Raw genomic sequence first — 23555 nt, forward strand, 5'->3', positions numbered from 1 at the left:
ATAACCAGCTAATGACCACTTGCATCAAGATAAACTCAGGTTTCTGTTTCTCACTGTTTATTCTTTTGGACAAAATACTGAATCCTCAGCTATTAAAGTAAGATCATTTGGTTACCTATGGTTGAAAGTGAAAGTGTTAGTCACTTAGTTGTGTCCAACTCTTTGCGACCCAATGGACTGTAGCCCACCAGGCTCCTCTGTCCATGGAATTCTCCAGGCAAGAACACTGGAGTGGGTAGCCATTTCCTTCTCCCAGTTGATCATCCCCAAGGATCAAACCCAGTTCTCCTGCATTGCAGGCACATTCTTTACCATGTGAGCCACCAGGGAAGCCTGAATGCATGACAACCAGGTTTCATCCCTGGGTCTAGAAGATCCCCTGGAGAAGGAAATGCCTACCCACCCTGGTATTCTTGCCTGGAGAATCCCATGGTCAGAGGAGCCTGGCAGGCTATAGTCTATGGGGTTGTGAAGAGTCGGACATGACTGAACATTTAACACTTTCATAACCTGTGATTATCTACCATCTTTCTGACCTCTTCTTGATCATCATAAGAACTTTGCTTCCAGTGCTATTAGAACCTAAACTGTTCAAGAGAAAGTGATTTTTTTCTGATACCACACTATCAAGAAGCAGACATTCTCCCAAAATCAATTTCAGGCTCTTTGGCAGTATATTCCTCAATTTACTTGCAAGGAATCAGAAGCTCAGTAGTGATCATGACAGCAGACTCTGAATTCTAATTACATAGATTAAATACTGACTCTATCATACCTATCTGTCCTTGGGCAAACTTCTTAACCTTTCTGTTCTTGAAATCCCTCTTTGTTTAAAAGGGATAATATAAATAACTTCCATAGTCAGTCGATGTGAGGATTTAGTGTGAGGATTAGTGATTTAACCTAAAGCATTCCTCATTATGCTCAATAAATACTAAATAACTGTCAATAGTTCTATTATCAGGAACATCATCACCATTGGAATTTCATCCCCCAGATAAGTCTTATTTTGAAGTTTATACTTTATTTTTCTCCCTACCATGCTGTTGCAGTACATTTTTTCTGAATGCAGTCGTTAAGCTGAAAGCCTAAAAATCCATATAATATTTGGTCTTCACAAATGCCCTGGAAAAGCTATGATTATCAGTGTGGTTATTAAATATATTGACTAGAAACACTGGGGCTTCCCATATAGCATAGTAATAAAGAATCCACCTTTCAATGCAGGAGACAGAAAAGATACAAGTTTGATCCCTCATTTGGGATGATCCCCTGGAGTAGGAAATGGCAATCCACTCCAATATTCTTGCCTAGAAAATTCCATGGACAGAGGAGCCTGACCAGCTACATTTCATGTGGTTTCAAAGGGTCGAACATGACTGAGCTACTAAGTTCACACACACACACACACACACACACACAAACAACACAGAAAGATGGGTCTCTTGAAATTGTATATCCCATTGAAACACTAGAAATAGATATAAGCCATAAGCAAATGCAAAAACAATAAAAAGAGAGAGAGAAAGAAACATGGAAATAAAATAAAACCTTCTAAGTCAGAAGCACATTTGACAATGTATAAACACAACCACCTTCTCTTTGGATCTGTTTGATCTGTGCCCCCAAATCCATAGAGAAGGTATTACTTATTTTTATAATTCTGTTCCTCTCTCCACCTCCTCCTCTCCTCTCCTCCTTCCTGTCTCTCTTTCTCTATCCACCACCCCAGACCCCTCCCAATATCACAAGCCTCTCCTAAGGGCCCACAAGGTCCGAGGACTTCATTACTTGAACTAATAGCATGGTGGCACTCTGTCAGGAAGCCCTTGGTTACATTTTGGCTTCTGCTGATTTCTCATCTGGAGAGCGTTACTTAAACTTTGAGCTTTCTCTCCCATGAAGAACATGTGGGAAAATAATATACCTGAAGAGAGTGCCTGAGTCACAGTTCACACTCAAAACATATAAATTCACCATTCTTTTCTCCTCACCAGAAATAAAATGCTTCATCATCAATTTTGAGGGTAGGAAGAAAAAACTTGTAGAAGAGGAAAAATTGAATCTTCCTCTTAAAACATATAAATGTCTGCGTTCCTGAATTTATGATGATTAATTCGATGAGTCATAGCTTGAAGCTAAATATGTTTATTTTTAATTCTGAGATGCCAGTGTTTCATGTAATATAAATTTTATTTAAAAATAAAATGCATCATATAATGAAAACATAAATAAAATTATGAAGTTTAATTAGTTATTAAACTAGTTTAGAGTTTGAAATGTGTCAAATGTAGCTGTAGATATAACCATGTATCTGCCGAACTACAGCCTCTGACAACTGACTGGTAGTAATGTTTAGTCAGTGATGACTTTCCATAGGGGTGGCAGCAGAGCTCTTCAAACTTTCAGTCACTTGAGGAAGAAACTATAGAAATATTCAGAGTATTAATGAGTACCTAAATCTCTACTATTTCCCATAGTACTTTTCTAATGCAGCCAATCTTGGCAATGGATCCATGTACATTCTGTATCTGCCCCTTTGTTGATGACAGATCCCCTTTCCAAGGGTTCCTTGCTTCTCCATTCTTCTTTCTATATCCTACAAACGTGTTGTTGTCTCATGAAGTACTCCTTTGTCATGCTCATGCATATGGATAACTACGGCCTTCAAAGTCTGGCTTTTGCCTATTCGTTTAACAAAATCTATTTGTAGTATTGGTGCTTCCCTGATGGCTCATATGGTAAAGAATCTGTCTACAATGCAGGAGACCTAAGTTCAATCCCTGGGTTGGGAATATCCCCTGGAGAAGGGAATGACTACCTGCTCCAGTATTCTTGCCAGGAGAATTTAATGGACAGAGGTGCCTGGCTGGCTATAGTCCATGAGATCTGAAAAAGTCAGACACGACTGAGTGACTAACACTTAACTTTCCATACTTTCATATTTATTCCCCTGTCAGTAAAGACTCTAATCATGACCTTCTAAAATCATAAGCCCTATCGTTAATGTCCCAGTACTCCACATTTTAAATAGAGCAGAGACACATTCAATATACATTGGGTTGGTGGTGAATGAAGAAAACAGACTTCTGAAACTGTGGTGATGATTTAATGTCTCAGTGTTTTTGATTTCAATGTAGATGGGAATTTATGAAAGTCACATTATCTTTACAAAATCAGTAGGAAAAATTCATAATGTGTAGTTGAATAGAAGTACCATATAATATACTAAATGTTGAAACAAATAGCACTTCGTTAGCTAACATAAAAAATCTCCCAGGTACCTAGATCATCATTTTCAGGCAGTTGGAAGGATAAATTATTACTGCAAGATGTTAAATATCATTGTGTAGGAACTGGTTAATGAAACTTTTAAATATATATAAACCTCTTAATGTTTTCCTAATTGTTTTAAATGATCAGATACTCCAATAAAATATGAGTACTTGGAGGCCAGATATCATATGTCCTCAACTGCAGGTGAATATCTCAGATTAGACCATTCATGGGAACCACAGAAGAGGTTTGTCACAAATACTGATGATGGGCCCACTTCCCTAAATTTTCATTCAGTAGGTCTAGAATGGTGTCCTTGAAGTTGCATTATAATTGTAACTTCACATAATTTTGTTTTTAAGTAACCCTTATGCCCCATTTGGCTTCTGATCCAATCACTTCATGGGAAATAGATGGGGAAACAGTGGAAACAGTGACTGATTTTATTTTGAGGGGATCCAAAATCAATGCAGATGGTGACTGCAGCCATGAAATTAAAAGATGCTTACTCCTTGGAAGGAAAGTTATGACCAACCTAGATAGCACGCTAAAAAGCAGAGACATTGCTTTACAAACAAAAGTCCGTCTAGTCAGGGCTATGGTTTTTCCAGTGGTCATGTATGGATGTGAGAGTTGTACTGTGAAGAAAGCTGAGCACAGAAGAATTGACACTTTTGAACTGTGGTGTTGGAGAAGACTCTTCAGAGTCCCTTGGACTGCAAGGAGATACAATCAGTCCATTCTAAAGGAGATCAGTCCTGGGTATTCTTTGGAAGGACTGATGTTAAACCTGAAACTCCAGTACTTTGGCCACCTCTTGTGAAATGTTGACTCATTGGAAAAGACCCTGATGCTGGGAGGGATTGAGGGCAGGAGGACAAGGGGACAACAGAGGATGAGATGGCCGGATGGCATCACCGACTCAATGGACATGAGTCTGAGTGAACTCCAGGAGTTGGTGATGGACTGGGAGGCCTGGTGTGCTGCAATTCATGGGGTCACAAAGAGTCTGACATGACTGAGTGACTGAACTGTGCCCCATTAGAAAAACAGTAGGACTCCAGTACATTTTGGGGCTTCCCAGGAAGTACAGTGGGAAAGAATTTCCACCTGTCAATGTGGGAGATGTGAGTTTGATCCTTGGGTCAGGAAGATCCCCTGGAGTAGGAAGTGGCAATCGAGTCTAGTATTCTTGCCTGGAAAATTCCATGGACAAAGTCCATTGGGTCACTAAAAGTCAGACATGGCTGAACACACTCTTATACAGACCCATATCTTGTAATAGAAAGTGAAGTCGCTCAGTCGTGTCCATCTCTTTGCAACACATGGACTGTAGCCTGCACCAGGCTTCTCTGTCCATGGAATTCTCCAGGCAAGAATACTGGAGTGGGTTGCCATTTCCTTCTCCAGGGGATCTTCCCAACCCAGGGATCGAGCCTGGGCCTCGAGCATTGCAGGCAGACGCTTTACTGTCTGAGCCACCAGGGAAGCCCTGATATCTTGTAATAGGCGTTAAATAATTATATGAGAGTTCAAATGAATGAATGAACAATTGAAAAAATTAAGAAAGAAAATAAGCAATTGAGCCCAAATGAATATATGTAGTTAAGATGTGGAAGAAGATTTACCAGCTCTTCTTATAAATCCACATATGCACTTGAAAATGTTTTTAACAATTTGAATGTCATGCCTGTTTATTTGTTCCACCCTTTTAGAGATTTTATTTTTCAGTCTTCTGTGGTATTACCTAATAAACTTGATTTGTATATTTCCATCTTAAATTCTTTTTAGTGGCTAAAATACAAGAAACCATTTTGGAGGATCTATTGGTCTATATGTATATCACCAGTCAAGGAAAAAAACACATGGTGATCTAGTGAGTCAGGTTCAGTGAGTAATGTTTATAACTGCAGATGAGTTCCAGTGTTATGAGCTTGTATTCAGCAAAGAGTCATTCCCAGTTACAAGCCCCTACATATCAAGGTGATTGGGAAGCCGTAGTCAGAAGGTAATTTGCAGGCAGTGGGGCACATGTGATCGTTTACCAGGAAAGAAATAAGAAACAAAACAAAATGATACAAAAGTAATCACTTTCTGTTGATTCAACACAGCATCACAGGCAAATAAAAGGCAACAATTTCTGTTAAGAATTTTGAAATAAACATTGCTAGTGAAGCAAGTCAGACAAACATTCAGAATGTGCTAGTAGTAGTTACCTAGCATATATTGAAAAGTGGAACGGTTCCTTTGTTCTTATGCAAACACCGCACTAATTTAAGGTGATTAATTTAGCTACTCTGCATTGTTTTTTTTTTTTACAAATTTACCAAATAAAAAGGCCAGGTGATGTCTTTATTATTAGGTTTATTTGAAAGAAAAAAATAAGTTAAAATACAATTACTGGATCCATGGATACGTGATAGAAAAGCCAAACAAAAAAACAAAATATCAGTTATTATTTGGCCTATACAAATATATTTTATCCTAGTCTTGTATAGGAGTTTAGGCTTCATAGTTTCGAAAAATGTTTATTATAATTGAATATTATTGGTTGTTTTCATGTGTGTGATTCCACATGTATTTTGATATGACAAGATGGTGATAAAAAATGAAGAAATGTATGAAAACAATGGCAGAATTTCATCCTTCTAATTGTGACTTTTCATACTTTTGACCTACTTACACTGGACTCACCTATAGTTGTTGTTAATGTCAGGGGAGGTCATTCAGAGGACATGAATGCCAGTTGACTAACAAGCTGAAACCACGTAATCAGAGGCTCCTCACCCACTTCTCTGCCCTTGGAATAATTTTTCTGCTAACATTTCCCAGAGTGGGAGCTATGTCCAAGGACACAGTCTTTAGAGAGAAAGGTTTCAGGATATAAGGTTGATATATAAAAGTCAACCTCTTTCCTATTTATGAGCAATAAAGAAGTAGACTTTGATTTAAAAATACAATGCCATTTAGGTTAGCTTCCCCTAAAAAGAGATAATTGGGGGTAAATTTAATGATAAAAGGTATGAAATCTATATGAGGAAAACTATAAGAGTCTCAATAAAGAAACAAATAATAAGTAAATAAATGGAGATATATGTTATGTGCAAGGATAGGCAAGACTCAATATTATCATGATGTTAATTCTGCTTAATATTATCAGTACATTCAGTGGGATACCAATCAAATCCCAGACATTTTTTATAGGTATTGACAAACCTATTTTACAGTTTTTAGGTGAAAGCTAGAAAAGAACATTGCAACCCACTCCAGTGTTCTTTCCTGTAAAATTCCAAGGACAGAGGAGCCTGGTGGGCTACAGTTCATGGGGCTGTAAAGAGTGAGACATTACTAAGCACATACAACAGTTTTAGAAACAAAGGAACTATCAAGCCATGGACAGACATGGAAGATCCTTAAATGCCCATTACTAATTGAAGACGTCAATTTGAAAAGATCGTAAACTGTAGGGCTCCAATTATATGACATTTTGGAAAAAGCAAAATTAAGAACACAGTAAAATGATCAGTGATTGTCAAAGGCTGAGGAGAGGGAGGGAATGAATATGTGGAAAAGAGAGGATTTTTAGGGCAGTTAAAGTATTCTATGTTATACTGTAATGAATACATGTCATTATACATGGATCCAAACCCATAGAATATGCAACACCAAGCGGGATCTCTAATGTAAATTATATACTTTGGGTGATCAGTTCAGTTCAGTTCCTCAGTCATGTCCGGCTCTTTGCAACCCCATGAATTGCAGCACGCCCCTGTCCATCACCAACTCTGAGTTCACTCAAACTCATGTCCATTGAGTGGGTGATGCCATCCAGCCATCTCATCCTCTGCCATCCCCTTCTCCTCCTGCCCCCAATCCCTCCCAGCATCAGAGTCTTTTCCAATGAGTCAACTCTTCGCATGAGGTGGCCAAAGTACTGGAGTTTCAGGTTTAGCATCAGTCCTTCCAAAGAACACCCAGGACTGATCTCCTTTAGAATGGACTGATTGGATCTCCTTGCAGTCCAAGGGACTTTCAAGAGTCTTCTCCAGCACCACAGTTCAAAAGCATCAATTCTTCTGTGCTCAGCTTTCTTCACAGTCGAACTCTCACACCCATACATGACCACTGGAAAAACCATAGCCTTGACTAGACAGACCTTTGTTGGCAAAGTGATGTCTCTGCTTTTCAATATGCTATCTAGGTTGGTCATAACTTTCCTTCCAAGGAGTAAGCATCTTTTAATTTCATGGCTGCAATCACCATCTGCAGTGATTTTGGAGCCCCTAAAATAAAGTCAGCCACTGTTTCCACTGTGTCCCCATCTATTTCTCATGAAGTGATGGGACCAGGTGCCATGGTGATAATGATGTGCTAATAATGTATGTTTATCAATTGTAACAAATGAATTATTTTAGTACACAATGTGGCTAGTTGGGGAGGTGGTGTACAGTCTGGAGAAAAAAGGTACATGACAACTATATTTTCTTAATTTTACTGTGGACCTAAAACTACTCTGAAAAAAATTCTACTGAAAAGGAAAAAACTAAAGTAACTGTGCACCAGCTACGTTCTAGACTATCCCACTCAGGAACATCAGGGCTATATGTTGGAATCATATTTTGTATAAGGGGATCATGAGGCAATGGCAATTTGCTCAGTAACCTGTGTGCACTCAGGCGAGGTCATAGCTAAGAACATGCAAATGAGCCATTCTCAGGAGAATTGAATGTTTAAATTATTCCTTAGACAATCATTTTTGAGAAATATGTGTCAATTCTAGATATGCTCTTTTCTTTCCATAAGCAAATTTCTTTGATAAATTTCTTCCTGTTTCATGTCACAGTGACACTATTATAAAAGAAGGGATATAATGAAATTATTAAAGTCTGTGCTATAAAACAGGGTTTGTGTTAATTCTTCTTCTCTGATCCTTTTAAATGAATGACATTCAGATTGCATAAAATATCTGTCATTCACTTTGGTGATAGATGGGAGGGAGTTTCAAGAGGGAGGTGACGTGTATACACCTATGGCTGACTCATGTTTATGTTTGACAGAACAAAACAAAATTCTGTAAAGCAATTATCCTTCAATCAAAAAATAAATATTTTAAAAAAGATTTTATTTTCATATTTGTATATTCTACAAATATTACTGTAATGATTTCATTGTAAAATATTCTGTATAGTAATCTCTTACTTCTACATATCAGAGGTAAGTCCCTTTTTTCTTTCAGAATGGTATCGTTTTTTTTTTTTTTAATATTAGAAAGTATAAATTTCTTTCATTTAATGTTTTCATAAACTCTTAACTTGTTCCCCTCTGCATCAGTTTTCTGCAACTTTTTTCTTATATAATTATTATATGGGAAAAAAACATTGTTCTTTTTAATAAGAATGCTTGAGGCTTTTTCATATGCATGGTTTAGATGAATCATTTATTATCATATTATTATAATTCATTTTGATATGAATAATTTTCATTCCTGTTTAGCTTCAGGAAAGTTCTCCTAAACTTCCTCCATTATATGTCCACAAGTATTAAAAGTTGGAATTCTATTTTCCTGGGGCCTGTGGCTCTTACTCGAAGTCATTACATGTGCAATCAAGTCAGTAAAGAAAAAAAAACATAGTGGTTAAGTGTCTTATACTCTGGAACTCTCTTGCTTTTTCAATGATCCAGTGGATGTTGGCAATTTTATCTCTGGCTCCTCTGCCTTTTCTAAAATCAGCTTGAACATCTGGAAGTTCACATTTCATGTATTGTTGAAGCCTGGGTTGGAGAATTTTAAGCATTACTTTACTAGTGTGTGAGATGAGTGCAATTGTGCAGCAGTTTGAGAATTCTTAGGCATTGTCTTTCTTTGGAATTGAAATGAAAACTGAACTTTTCCAGTCCTGTGACCACTGCTGCATTTTCCAAATTTGCTGGCATATTGAGTGCAGCACTTTCACAGCATCATCTGTTAGGATTTGAAATAGCTCAACTCCAATTCCATCACCTCCACTAGTTTTGTTCACAGTGATGCTTTCTAAGGCCCACTTGACTTCACATTCCAGGATGTCTGGCTCTAGGTGAGTAATCACAACATCATGATTATCTGGGTCGTGAAGATCTTTTGAGTATAGTTCTTCTGTATATTCTTGCCTCTTCATTGGATCATCAAAAAAAACACAAGAGTTCCAGAGAAAAAGATCTATTTCTGCTTTATTGACTATGCCAAAGCCTTTGATGGTAAGGATCACAATAAACTGTGGAAAATTCTTCGAGAGATAGAATACCAGACCACCTGACCTGCCTCTTGAGAAATCTATATGCAGGTCAGGAAGCAACAGTTAGAACTGGATGTAGAACAACAGACTGGTTCCAAATAGGAAAAGGAATACCTCAAGGCTGTATATTGTCACCCTGCCTATTTAACTTATATGCAGAGTACATCATGAGAAATGCTGTGCTGGAAGAAGCACAAGCTGGAATCAAGATTGCTGGGAGAAATATCAGTGACCTCAGATATGCAGATGATACCACCCTTATGGCACAAAGCAAAGAAGAACTAAAGAGCCTTTTGATGAGAGTGAAAGAGGAGAGTGAAAAAGTTGGCTTAAAGCTCAACATTCAGAAAACTAAGATCATGGCATCTGGTCACATCACTTCATGGCAATAGATGGGGAAACAATGGAAACAGTGAGAGACTTTATTTTGGGGGGGCTACAAAATCACTGCAGATGTTGACTGCAGCAATGAAATTAAAAGATACTTACTCCTCGGAAGAAAAGTTATGACCAACCTAGACAACATTTTAAAAAGCAGAGACATTACTTTGCCAACAGTCCCATCTAGCCAAAGCTATGGTTTTCCCAGTAGTCGTGTATGGACATGAGAGGTGGACAATAAAGAATGCTGAATAATTGATGCTTTTGAACTTGATATTGGAGAAGACTCTTGAGAGTCCCTTGGACTGCAAGGAGATCCAAGCAGTCCATCCTAAAGGAAATCCATCCTGAATATTCATTAGAAGGACTGATCCTGAAGCTGAAACTCCAGTCCTTTGGCTACCTGATGCAAAAGACTGACTCACGGGAAAGACCCTGATGCTGAGAAAGATGGAAAGCGGGAGGAGAAGGGAATGATAGAGGGTGAGATGGTTGGATCTCATCACCAACTCAGTGGACATGACTTTGAGTAAATTAAAGGAGCTGGTGATGGACAGGGAGGCCTGGCATGCTATAGACCATGGGGTTGCAAAGAGTCTGACTCGATGGAGTGACTGAACTGGAGACATATTTGGTAGTTCTTATATAAACGTTGACCCACTGCAAAATTTGTGTCAGTTTTAAATGTAAGAGTCTATTGACAGAGCTATGTGTGTGTGTGTGTTTGTCTGTGTGTGTGTGCATCTGTGTGTGGTGTGTTTACCTACATATAATTACATATGACATATAGCATTTGTATCTATTGAATGTCACTGTAAGACAAAGCATATTACATGTCACTGCAAGACAAAGAATGTGACTTTACATATAATTTTTTGAACAGTCTCATCGCTTTCTTTATTTTGCTCATGTACTGAGATCTAGGTTTTATTATAGTTGTTATTTCCTGACAAAAAGTAGTCAGTTTCCTAGTCTTGATAAATGTTAAAGTACTACCTGCCTATAATCTTTTTCAAGTGTCTACACTCTGCCAATGTTTTCATCATCAAAATTTGACAACCCTGTCAGCAAACTATGTAAATTGTTGTGTAAGGAGAAAAATTAACCTCTGCTCAAATCATCTGAGCGACACTTAGGATGAGCACAAGTCATGAAATATTCAGGTCACCAGCAGAAGGAAAGAGCAGGGACTGCAGGTCTGCCTCTTACAGGCCTGTCACCCCAAGGAGCGCCAAGAGATGGGATACCTTCATTTGTCCCTTATTATCTATAGATTCCCTTGGAATCTATGGTTGTAAACAAATATTTCCATGAGACAGTTTTAATAACATGGGCAGGTACTGTTTGTCTCTAAAGCCCGACTTTCTCCTAAAAGCATTTCATTTAAAACTACTTTTCTTAAATGGTGCAGATGAACCTATTTGTAGAGCAGGAATAGAGGTGCAGACATAGAAAATGGACTCGTGGGGACTGAGAGGGAGGATTATTGAGAGACTAACATTAACATATATATGCTACCATATGTAAAATAGCTAGCTAGTGGGAAGCTGCTGTATAACTCAGAAAGCCCATCTAGTACTCTGTGATTAACCAAATGGGTGGAATTGGGGGCAGGGAAGGGAGGCTCAAGAGGGAGGGGATAAATGTATACATATGGCAAATTCATGACGTTGAGTAGCACAAACTAATACAACATTGCTGAGCAATTATATTCCAATAAAAACATTAAAAGACCTACTTTTCTTAAAATGAAAATAAAGAGAGATATATAGCTATATTGCTTTTCATTTAATGTATAATCCATGCTATTCTGTTTAAAACATGTATTACAGGAGTTATTAGAACTGCCTTACATAATATGGACAGAGAAGCCAGAGAACATTACTCAGTGGTCATTCAAGCCAAAGACATGGCTGGCCAAGTTGGAGGGCTTTCAGGATCCACCACAGTCAACATCACCCTGACAGATGTCAATGACAACCCCCCAAGGTTTCCTCAAAGTAAGTACATGTTTCTTTTGATCTGCACTTATCACTATTCATTTCTGTAAGACAAACTGAAATACAGCTAAGCCTTGAACAATATGGACTTGAGATGCAAGAGTCCACATATTCATTTTTCTCAGTAGCAAGTACTATAGGACTACATGACCAGATCAGTGGTTGGGTGTATCTGCAGATACTGAGGAACCTGGATACAGAGGGCTGACTATAAGTTATATGTATGGACAGTGTAGAGGTTGGATACTCCTAACTCCCACATTGTTCAAGGTCAACTGTACTTGGACATATAATGTCATGTGACTATTCTCTTAAATGGAAAGATCGTGTTTGTACAGTCTTCCTTTTACACACAAGACTAAGGACATCACCCCATCTGTTGTCTCCTGAACTTGGTAGATAGGTGTCACTGTGTTTAAGATATCCATTTCAATTGACATCACAGTTAAATACTAAAAATGAGATACTAGTACTAAGAATTGATGCTTTGTATTTGCTAAAGTATTTATGTATTAGAGCGACTGAACTGAACTGAACTGAAGGAATTCCTGGAGGTATTCAGAATAAACATTTTGATATGGACATTCTACTCTTGTAAAACTATTGAGTATGTACTCTTTGTGGGATGATTTTTTTTTAATTCTTCCTATTAGGAATGAATGCTCTTCACATACACACAGAAGCACACCATCCAATGGCAAGGTATCACAAACATAATAAACTACAATCTCAGAGTAGAATATGAACCTTGTGAGTGGAGAGCCCATCAGGTGATTCAAGGAGAGAATATCAGTTCTGTGAGTTCAGAATGAAATACTGTTTATGACACCTTCAGAAAGGGAAGGAAACATATTTGAGTATTTCTAACGTGGCCGAAGAATTGAAACTTTTGAACTGTGGTGTTGAAGAAGACTCTTGAGAGTCCCTTGGACTGCAAGGAGATCCAACCATTCCATTCTGAAGGAGATCAGCCCTGGGATTTCTTTGGAAGGAATGATGCTAAAGCTGAAACTCCAGTACTTTGGCCACCTCATGCAAAGAGTTGACTCATTGGAAAAGACTCTGATGCTGGGAGGGATTGAGGGCAGGAGGGGAAGGGGACGACAGAGGATGAGATGGCTGGATGGCATTACTGACTCAATGGATGTGAGTCTGAGTGAACTCCAGCAGTTGGTGATGGACAGGGAGGCCTGACGTGCTGCAATTCATGGGGTCGCAAAGAGTCAGACAGGACTGAGCAACTGAACTGAACTGACTGCTGGATGATTCACTTTACTGTAAAGCAGAAAATAACATAATATTTCAAAGCAACTCTACTCCAATAATTTTTTTAAAAAGACCTGCTAGGTTCGTCTTTGAAAAAAAACAGCTTAGCAAATATCATCAAAAAGTTACAGAGAAGTAGCTGCTGCAGTGATTTTTAGAAAAATTTGCAGAGGCATATTTGAAATAAAAACAAGTAATGCACAATTTTGATGGTTATTGGTAAATAATGAGTTTTAAGGACAACAGAAATTTCAGAGGTAAAATATTTTGCCTGTTTGTGTTTATAGTCCAAAGAATACATTTCAACTTCAATAAATCTGGGGTGAGGAAGAAAATAAACTCTGTAACAAAGTAGACATTGTGGCAAGTCAACAATGCTCTCCACATGTCAGTGTGAAAGGCTTACCCAGCCTTATCTCCCAGTATTGCTCTCAGTACTCAATGGAATACTGCCTGTTCTGAAAACACAGCAAGAATATGCATATCCTTAAATCAGTCTAGAATTTTTCACTCACATTCCTTTGTTTGTCATTTTGTTTGTCACATTCCTTTGATAGTCATTCAGTTGTGTCCAACTCTTTGTGACCCCATGAACTATAGTCCTCCAGGCTCCTCTGTCCATGGAATTTTCTAGGCAAGAATACTGGTTTGGGTTGTCATTCTCTTCTCCAGAGGATCTTCCTAAACAGAGATCAAAGCTGGGTCTCCTGTATTGAAGGCATTTACCATCTGAGCCACCAGGACTACCACATTCCTTTGTTTAAAAGCCCTCCTAAAAGTTTCTCTGAACTCCATCACAGAATTAGCAGTTAATTAACCCTTGGTTTCTGTAACATGGCACTTTCCCATGTGCTTTTATGCTATATTTATCTCCATAGGTGCAAATCTCCCCTACACTGTGGGTCCCTCTAAGTAAGAATGATGCTTGATTTGTCTTTGTAGCATTAAGTGTTTAGATTGGTGCCTAGCTCTGGATAAATGGTTACAAAATGAATGAGTAAATGAGTTTAATTTAAATACTCTGTAAAAATATTATTGTTAAAAGACTATGGATAAAGACAGGCAAGTTGAATTCATGGTTAGGCAAAGTTCCTTTAAAATATCAATTCTAAGGACAAGATTATGTGACTTGGTTCTTTCAAGTGGCTTTTGCTCTATGAAGAAAACATATTTGAAAGAAAATTATGTCATAGATAAGTACATATTATTAAACTATGAAGTATAATTAAATTCCAAGTCATTTTACAAAATTGCAGTGTATTTTTGTATTCATTTAACCCCTTATTCCACATAATATGCATATACGCATGTTTCATTATGAGACTAGTGTAATCGGATGGTGACTGTAGCCGTGAAATTAAAAGATGCTTGCCCCTTGGAAGAAAAGCTATGACAAACTTAGACAGTATATTAAAAAGCAGAGACATCACTTTACTGACAAAGGTCCATATTGTCAATGATTTGGTTTTCCAGTAGTCATGTACGAATGTGAAAGTGGGACCATAAAGAAGCCTGAGTGCTGAAGAACTGATGCTTTTGAACTGTGGTGCTGGAGAAGACTCTTGAGAATCCCTTGGACTGCAAGTAGCTCAAACAGGTCAATCCTAAAGGAAATTAACCTTGAATATTCATTATAAAGACTGATGCTGAAACTCCGAAAATTTGGCCACCTCTATGTGAAGAGTCAACTCATTGGAAAAGACCCTGATGCTGGGAAAGATTGAAGGCCAGAGGAGAAGGATGAGGATGAGATTGTTGGATGGCATCATCAATTCAATGCACATGAGTTGATCAGACTCTGGGAGATAGTGAAGGACAGGGGAGCCAGGTATACTGCAGTCAACAGGGTGGCAAAGTGTTGGACTAAACAACAACAAAACCCTTTTATAGAGTAAGGAGTTCATTGGTTGATTTAGTCACTAAGTCATCCCAGACTCTTTTGTGACCCCATGGACTGTAGCGTGCCTCGTTCCTCTGACCATTGGATTTCCCAGGCAAAATTACTGGAGTGAGTTTCCTTTCCTTCTCTGGAGGATCTTCCTGATCCAGGGATCAAACTCTCATCTCCAGGCAGAATCTTTCCTACTGAGCCACCAGAGACTAAAGTTCAAAGATTTTTTTTTAAGAGGTATTGAGTGATAATGCTGAATTAAGCTGAATATAAACTTTATTATAATTACAACACCAACCTCATTTTCAACCTATGTTATTTAAGTAGATTCTATCACCACTATTTTTAAGATGTATATTAATATTATAACCCTTATTATAATAGAGTGAAAATTTTATGCAGGGGGCTTAATAAACTGATTTTAACCTGACAAGTCCATTAAAACTTATTTTAGAAATCACTAGAAAATCAGAAACTGGTGATGAATAAAGAAAAATGTATCCCTAACTTTACTCTGATCTATGATTGTTGCTGAAGCATCAGTTCATAGTGAAACAATTGTTTAACTTGAAAAAGGATAAATGAATACTCTTTGAGTGAACTCATTACATTAATCACTAAAGGGATCTATATATCTTCAGTCTCCCCAGAATGACTGACAACTGTCAATCCTGCCCCATGGTGATATGCTCTTAGTGTGTTGAAACAAAGGCGGTACACACCCAGAACTTCACACTCCGATTTGTTTAAAAGATATTTTATTTTGCACCCATACTGCTCTAAGCACATTGTTGCTCTCAGAATGATTTGGTGTCACCACAATAAGAGTAGCTTGCAGTATTCTTTAATTATCCCCAAAGCACTATAACTCATCAAATGAAAAAAAAAATGACAAACTATACCTTGGGAAACTTTGCAAATTGCTTGAAGAAAAAACAATCATATATATTATTAAGACTTGCATACATAAAGCACCATGAAATGCACAAATCTAAACACAGTTCAAATCCTATAAAGTTCTTATTTCAGTTCAGTTCAGTTCAGGTGCGCAGTCGTGTCCAACTCTTTGCAACTTCTTGAACTGCAGCATGCCAGGCCTCCATGTCCAACACCAGCTCGCGGAGTTCATTCAAACTCACGTCCATCTAGTGGGTGATGCCATCCAACCATCTCATCCTCTGTCGTCCCGTTCTCTTCCTGCCCCCAATCCCTCCCAGCATCAGGGTCTTTTCCAAAGAGTCAATTCTTTGCATGAGGTAGCCAAAGTACTGGAGTTTCAGCTTTAGCATCATTCCTTCCAAAGAAATCCCAGGGCTGATCTCCTTTAGAATGGACTGGTTGGATCTCCTTGCAGTCCAAGGGACTCTCAAGAGTCTTCTCCAACACCACAGTTCAAAAGCATCAATTCTTCTGCATTCAGCTTTCTTCACAGTCCAACTCTCTCATCCATACATGACCACTGGAAAAACTATAGCCTTGACTAGACGGACCATTGTTGGCAAAGTAATGTCTCTGCATTTTAATATGCTTTCTAGGTTGGTCGTAACTTTCCTTCCAAGGAGTAAGCGTCTTTTAATTTCATGGCTGCAGTCACCATCTGCAGTGATTTTGGAGCCCCAAAAAATAAAGTCTGACCCTGTTTCCACTGTTTCCCCATCTATTTCCCATGAAGTGATGGGACCAGATACCATGATCTTCATTTTCTGAATGTTGAGCTTAAAGCCAACTTTTTCATTCTCCTCTTTCACATTCATCAAGAGGCTTTTTAGTTCCTCTTCACTTTCTGCCATAGGGAGGTGTCATATGCATATCTGAGGTTATTGATATTTCTCCCAGCAATCTTGATTCCAGCTTTTGCTTCTTCCAGCCCAGTGTTTCTCATGAAGTACTCTGCATATAAGTTAAATAAGCAGGGTGACAATATACAGCCTTGATGTACTCCTTTTCCTATTTGGAACCAGTCTGTTGTTCCATGTCCAGTTCTAACTGTTGCTTCCTGACCTGATATAGGTTTCTCAAGAAGGAGGTCAGGTGGTCTGGTATTCCCATCTCTTTCAGAATTTTCCACAGTTGATTGTGATCCACACAGTCAAAGGCTTTGGCATAGTCAATAAAGCAGAAATAGATGTTTTTTCTGGAACTCTCTTGCTTTTTCCATGATCCAGCGGATGTTGGCAATTTGATCTCTGGTTCCTCTGCCTTTTCTAAAACCAGCTTGAACATCTGGAAGTTCACCGTTCACATATTGCTGAAGCCTGTCTTGGAGAATTTTGAGCATTACTTTACTAGCATGTGAGATGAATGCAAATTGTGCCTTTGTTTGAACATTCTTTGGTACTACCTTTCTTTGGGATTGGAATGAAACCTGACCTTTTCCAGTCCTGTGGCCACTGCTGAATTTTCCAAATTTGCTGGCATATTGAGTGCAGCACTTTCACAGCATCATCTTTCAGGATTTCAAATAGCTCAACTGGAATTCCATCACCTCCACTAGCTTTGTTTGTAGTGATGCTTCCTAAGTCCCACCTGACTTCACATTTCAGGATGTCTGGCTCTAGGTGAGTGATCACACCATCGTGATTATCTTGGTCATGAAGATCTTTTTTGTACAGTTCTTCTGTGTATTCTTGCCACCTCATCTTAATATCTTCTGCTTCTGTTAGGTCCATACCATTTCTGTCCTTTATCAAGCCCATCTTTGCATGAAATGTGCCCTTGGTATCTCTAATTTTCTTGAAGAGATCTCTAGTCTTTCCTATTCTGTTGTTTTCCTCTATTTCTTTGCATTGATTGCTGAGGAAGGCTTTCCTATCTCTTCTTGCTATTCTTTGGAACTCTGTATTCAGATGCTTATATCTTTCCTTTTCTCCCTTGCTTTTTGCTTCTCTTTTTTTCACAGCTATTTGTAAGGCCTCCTCAGACAGCCATTTTGCTTTTTTGCATTTCTTTTCCATGGGGATGGTCTTGATCCCTGTTTCCTGTACAACGTCACGAACCTCTGTCCATAGTTCATTAGGCACTCTATCTTATCCAGGCATTAAATAGACCCAGTAATCTAATTGTTTTTCTTAAGATGTTCTTGTTTGTTTTACATTTCTTCTGACTTTTTTTTTCCCTCTTCAGCTGTGAAAGCCATGTTACAGCAAGACTGTGACTGACTCTCGCGTAAACATCTAGCACATATTTTTAACAATGCATTTTTCTTTCTTCTATTAATTTACAATGGAATCAATTTCTTACCTCTTATATCTCAATTTAAAGCTATCACTGTATCTTTTCTAAATTAGACTATAATCACTTTACAGTATTCTTTTGGCTTCTGCTGTGGCCTTCCATTTGAGATTCCCTGCCATCCTCCATCCCATACCACCTCACTAGGATATCACAGAGCACTGAGCTGAGCTCCCTGTGCTATATATCAGGTTCCCACTGGCTATTTATTTTACATGTGGTAGCGTATATATGTCAGTCCTGCTCTCCCAATTCACCGGCCCCCCCATCCCATGTCCATATGTCTGATCTCTACATCTGCTTCTCTATTCCTGCCCTGCAAATAGGTTCAGGTGTACCATTTTTCTAGATTCCACATGTGTGTGTTAATATGTTTGTTTATCTTTTTCTGGCTTACTTCACTCTGTATGACAGACTCTAGGTCTATCTACTTTATCTTAATTTAAGCTGCCTAGGTTTTGAGTAAGCATTTGAGAGTAAGAGAGAGGACTAGATTAATAATTTGCTTTACAAAGACTCTGCACTAGGGAGATACAAACTCAGTGGCCTGGAATACAAGACAAACAAAGGTCCGGGTGAAAGCAGGCTGTCTGCGAGTGTCAGGGAGGTTACAGGGGAGAACAGAGACGGGAAGGTACATACACAGCTAAGAGGACAGCCACTGCTCAATTCTAGTAATGCCTGTATGTGGGCAGGAAAGTATTAGGATTGGGAGCTACTTGCAAGACTTGCAGTGTAAGAGAACAAATCAATATATCTGTGGCTTGAATCCTTACTCCAAGGACACAAAAGTTGCCCAGTTCTTCTTCAGAAAAAAATATTTCAAGGTATAAATCCCTCAATATTATCCCTTCTGTTAAAAGGAATTTATTCTTTAAGATTTTTGTTATTTCCTTCTCTGGTTTTAACTATATTCTAGTCATTTTTAAATTTATTCTCAGGCAGGTAAAAATCACTGACCTCTATTATTCTGTATAAAGAATAGACATATAATATCAATGCCTTGTGAACATGAAAGTTTATAAAGTAAACTTGAACCCTAAAGGGAGCTGTAGTTTGAGATTTGCCTTTGTAGAGTTTTCACTTTGGCTCCATCCCTTCATTCTTTCTGGAGTTATTTCTTCACTGATCTCCAGTAGCATATTGGGCACCTACTGACCTGGGGAGTTCATCTTTCAGTGTCCTATCTTTTTGCCTTTTCATACTGTTCAAGGGGTTCTCAAGGCAAGAATACTGAAGTGGTTTGCCATTCCCTTCTCCAGTGGACCACATTCTGTCAGACCTCTCCACCATGACCTGTTCATCTTGGATGGCCCCACACGGCATGGCTTAGTTTCATTGAGTTAGACAAGGCTGTGGTCCATGTGATCAGATTGGTTACTTTTCTGTGATTGTGGTTTCAGCCTGGCTGCTTTCTGATGCCCTCTCTTAGTGCCTACCGTTTTACTTGGATTTCTCGTACCTTGGATCTGGGGTATCTCTTCATGGCTGCTCCAGCAAAGCACAGCTGCCACTCCTTACCTTGGACATGGGGTATCTCCTCTTGGCCGTTCTTGTCCTGCACAGCCGCCACTCTGAAGCACAAGCTGGAGGCAAGATTGCCTGGAGAAATATCAACAACCTCAGATATGCAGATGACACCACCCTTATGGCAGAAAGTGAAGACAAATTAAAGAGCCTCTTGATGAATGTGAAAGAGGAGAGTGAAAAAGTTGGCTTAAAGCTCAACATTAAGAAAACTAAGATTATGGCATCCTGTCCAATCACTTCATGATAAATAGATGGGGAACAGTGGAAACAGCGTCAGACTTTATTTTGGGGGGCTCCAAAATCACTGTGGATGTTGATTGCAGCCATGAAATTAAAAGAGGCTTACTCCATGGAAGGAAAGTTATGACCAACCTAGACAGCATTTTTAAAAACAGAGACATTACTTTGTCAACAAAGGTCCATCTAGTCAAAGATATAGTTTTTCCATTAGTCATGTATGGATGTGAGAGTTGGACTATAAAGAAAGCTGAATGCAGAAGAATTGATGCTTTTGAACTGTGTTGTTGGAGAAGACTCTTGAGAGTCCCTTGGACTGCAAGGAGCTCCAACCAGTCCATCCTAAAGGAGATTAGTCCTGGGTGTTCATTGGAGGGACTGATGTTGAGCTGAAACTCCAATACTTTGGCCACCTGCTGCAAAGAGCTGATTCATCTGAAAAGACCCTGAGGCTGGGAGGGATTGGGGGCAGGAGGAGAAGCTGAAGACAGAGGATGAGATGGCTGGATGGCATCCTCGACACAATGAACATGAGTTTGGGTAAACTCCGGGAGTTGGTGATGGACAGGGAGGCCTGGCCTGTTGTGGTTCATGGGGTTGCAAAGAGTCGGACATGACTGAGTGACTGAACTGAATTGAACTTGTAGGTTAAGTAACCAATCTAGGGAAAGAAGAATAATGCATGTCAAATAATCACAATAAAAGAATAGATATTTGATTATTTAACAAAACTCCCCTAAGAACTTGAAATGATTGCAAAATTGTTGAGTGGTCCACTTATGAGTCCAGTTGATATAGTGAAATGTAATGTTGGGAGGATCAAGTCCTAAAAGTTCAATAGATGGCAGTATTTCCCATAATTCTAATTATAAAATTATAACTGATATGGGTAAACTTTGATGTTAGTGAAAAAGGAAATATCACTGATGAATACATTAATATTGATATGATCTTTGTCAATAGCAAAATATTTCAGTGAAGGATTATTGTTTTTATTAGTTTAGTTTTTATGAAAACAAATATAAATGACATATAATAAATTCAACATTAATATTTTATTTGAAATCGTTGTGAAACAAGCAACCAAGCTTCTCCTCGATCCTTCAGAATGTGAACTATATGTTTTAATTACTAGCAAGTGGAAGTTTTTCTCATATACTTTACAAAAGATACCTAGTTTATTATGGTTAAGACATGTATTTTGAAACTTCTTGAGAGTTTCCTTAAATGTCAACATGTACTTGATTTAAAAGAAGGTGAACCAACTTCATGGTTTGTTTTCTACATATATAAATTAGTTCAGTTTTATTTAATCAGTTCAGTCAGTTCAGTCACTCAGTCCAGTCTAACTCTTTGTGACCCCATGGACTGTAGCACAGCAGGCCCCCCTCTCCATCACCAACTCCCAGAGTTTACTCAAATTCATGTCCACAGAGTCAGTGATGCCATCCAACCATCTCATCCTCTGTCATTCATTCCCTTCTCCCACCTTCAGTCTTTCCCAGCATCAGAGTCTTTTCAAATGAGTCCGTTCTTCACATCAGGTGGCCAAAGGATTGGATTTCAGCTTCAGGATCAGACCTTCCAATGGATATTCAGGATGGATTTCCATTAGGATGGATTGGTTGGATCTCTTTGCACTCCTAGGGACCCTCAGGGATCTTCTCCAACATCACAGTTCAAAAGCATCAATTCTTCACTATTAAGCTTTCTTTATAGTCCAACTCTCACATACATACATGACTACTGGAAAAACCATAGCTTTAACTAGATGGATCTTTGTTGGAAAAGCAATGTCTCTGCATTTTGAAAAGTTATCTAAGTTGGTCATAACTTTCCTTCCAAGGAGCAAGCATCTTTTAATTTCAAGTCTGCAGTCACCATCTGCAGTGATTTTGGAGACCAAAAAAAATAAAATCTGTCACTGTTTCCCCATCTATTTGCCATGAAGTGATGGGACCAGATGCCATGATCTTAGTTTTCTGAATGTTGAGTTTTAAGCCAACTTTTTCACTCTCCTCTTTCACTTTCATCAGGAGGCTCTTTAGTTCTTTGCTTTCTGCCATAAGTGCCATCTGCATATCTGAGGTTATTGATATTTCTTCCCGAAAACTTGATTCCAGCTTGTACTTCATCCAGTTTAGCATTTCTCACGATGTACTCTGCATGTAAGTTAAATAAACAGGGTGACAATATACAACCTTGTCATACTCCTTTCCCAATTTTAAACCAGTCTGTTTTTCCCTGTCCAGTTCTAACAGTTGATTCTTGACATGCATACAGATTTCTCAGGAGGTAGATCAGATGGTCTGGTATTCCCATCTCTTGAAGAATTTTCACAGTTTGTGCTGATCCACACAGTCAAAAGCTTTGGCATTATCAATAAAGCAGAAGTAGATGTGTTTCTGGAACTCTTTTGCTTTTTTGATGATCCAACAGATGTTGGCAATTTTATCTCTGCTTCCTCTCCATTTTCTAAATCCAGATTGAACATCTGGAGTTTCACAGTTCACGTCCTATTGAAGCCTGGCCTGGAAAATTTTGAGCATTACTTGCTATTTTGTGAGATGAGTACAATTGTGCAGTAGTTTGAGCAGTCTTCAACATCACCTTTCTTTGGGATTGGAATGAAAACTGACCTTTTCCAGTCCTGTGGCCACTGCTGAGTTTTCCAAATTTGCTGGCATATTGAGTGCAGCACTTTCAAAGCATCATCTTTTAGGATTTGAAATAGCTCAACTGGAATTCCATCACCTCTACTAGCTTTGTTTGTAGTGATGCCTCCTAAGACCCACTTAATTCGCATTGCAAGATGTCTGGCTCTAGGTGAGTGATCACACCATCATGATCATCTGGGTTGTGAAGATATTTTTTGGATAGTTCTTTTGCGTATTCTTTCCACCTCTTCTTAATATCTTTTTCTGTTAGGGCCATACTATTTCTGTCCTTTATTGTCCTTTATTGTGCCCATCTTTCCAAGAAATATTCCCTTGGTATCTCTAATTTCTTGAAGAGATCTCTACTCTTTCCCATTCTATTGTTTTCCTCTATTTCTTTGCATTGATCACTGAGGAAGGCTTTCTTATCTCTCTTTGCTATTCTTTGGAACTCTGCATTAAGTGGGTGTATTTTTCCTTTTCTCCTTTGCCTTTTGCTTCTCTTCTTTTCATAGCTGTTTTTAAGGTCTCTAAGACAGTCATTTGGCCTTTTTACATTTCTTTTTCTTGGGGATGGTCTTGATCACTGCCTCCTGTACAATGTCACGAATCTCCATCCATAATTCTTTAGGCACTCTGTCTATCAGATCTAATCCCTTGAATCTGTTTATCACTTCCACAGTATAGTTGTAAGAAGTTTGATTTAGGTTATACCTGAATGGTCTGGTGGTTTTCCCTACTTTCTTCAAGTTAATCTGAATTTGGCAATAAGGAGTTAATGATCTGAGACATAGTCAGCTCCTGGTCATGTTTT

At 38.6% G+C, this 23555-nt stretch overlaps 1 protein-coding gene across 7 annotated transcripts in view; it reads left to right on the plus strand.

The window, feature by feature from the left end:
- The window catches only part of CDH18 (cadherin 18), a 1278678-nt gene that overhangs the window by 1114690 nt on the left and 140433 nt on the right, over positions 1–23555 (plus strand). For all 7 annotated transcript variants that reach the window (XM_027520189.1, XM_027520190.1, XM_027520194.1 and 4 more), the window contains one exon: positions 11762–11929. In XM_027520189.1, coding sequence (XP_027375990.1) covers positions 11762–11929 — 168 coding nt within the window. The remainder of the gene's footprint in view (positions 1–11761; positions 11930–23555) is intronic.

This window comes from Bos indicus x Bos taurus, chromosome 20 (assembly GCF_003369695.1).
Source record: "Bos indicus x Bos taurus breed Angus x Brahman F1 hybrid chromosome 20, Bos_hybrid_MaternalHap_v2.0, whole genome shotgun sequence".
Classification (NCBI taxonomy): Eukaryota; Metazoa; Chordata; class Mammalia; order Artiodactyla; family Bovidae; genus Bos; species Bos indicus x Bos taurus.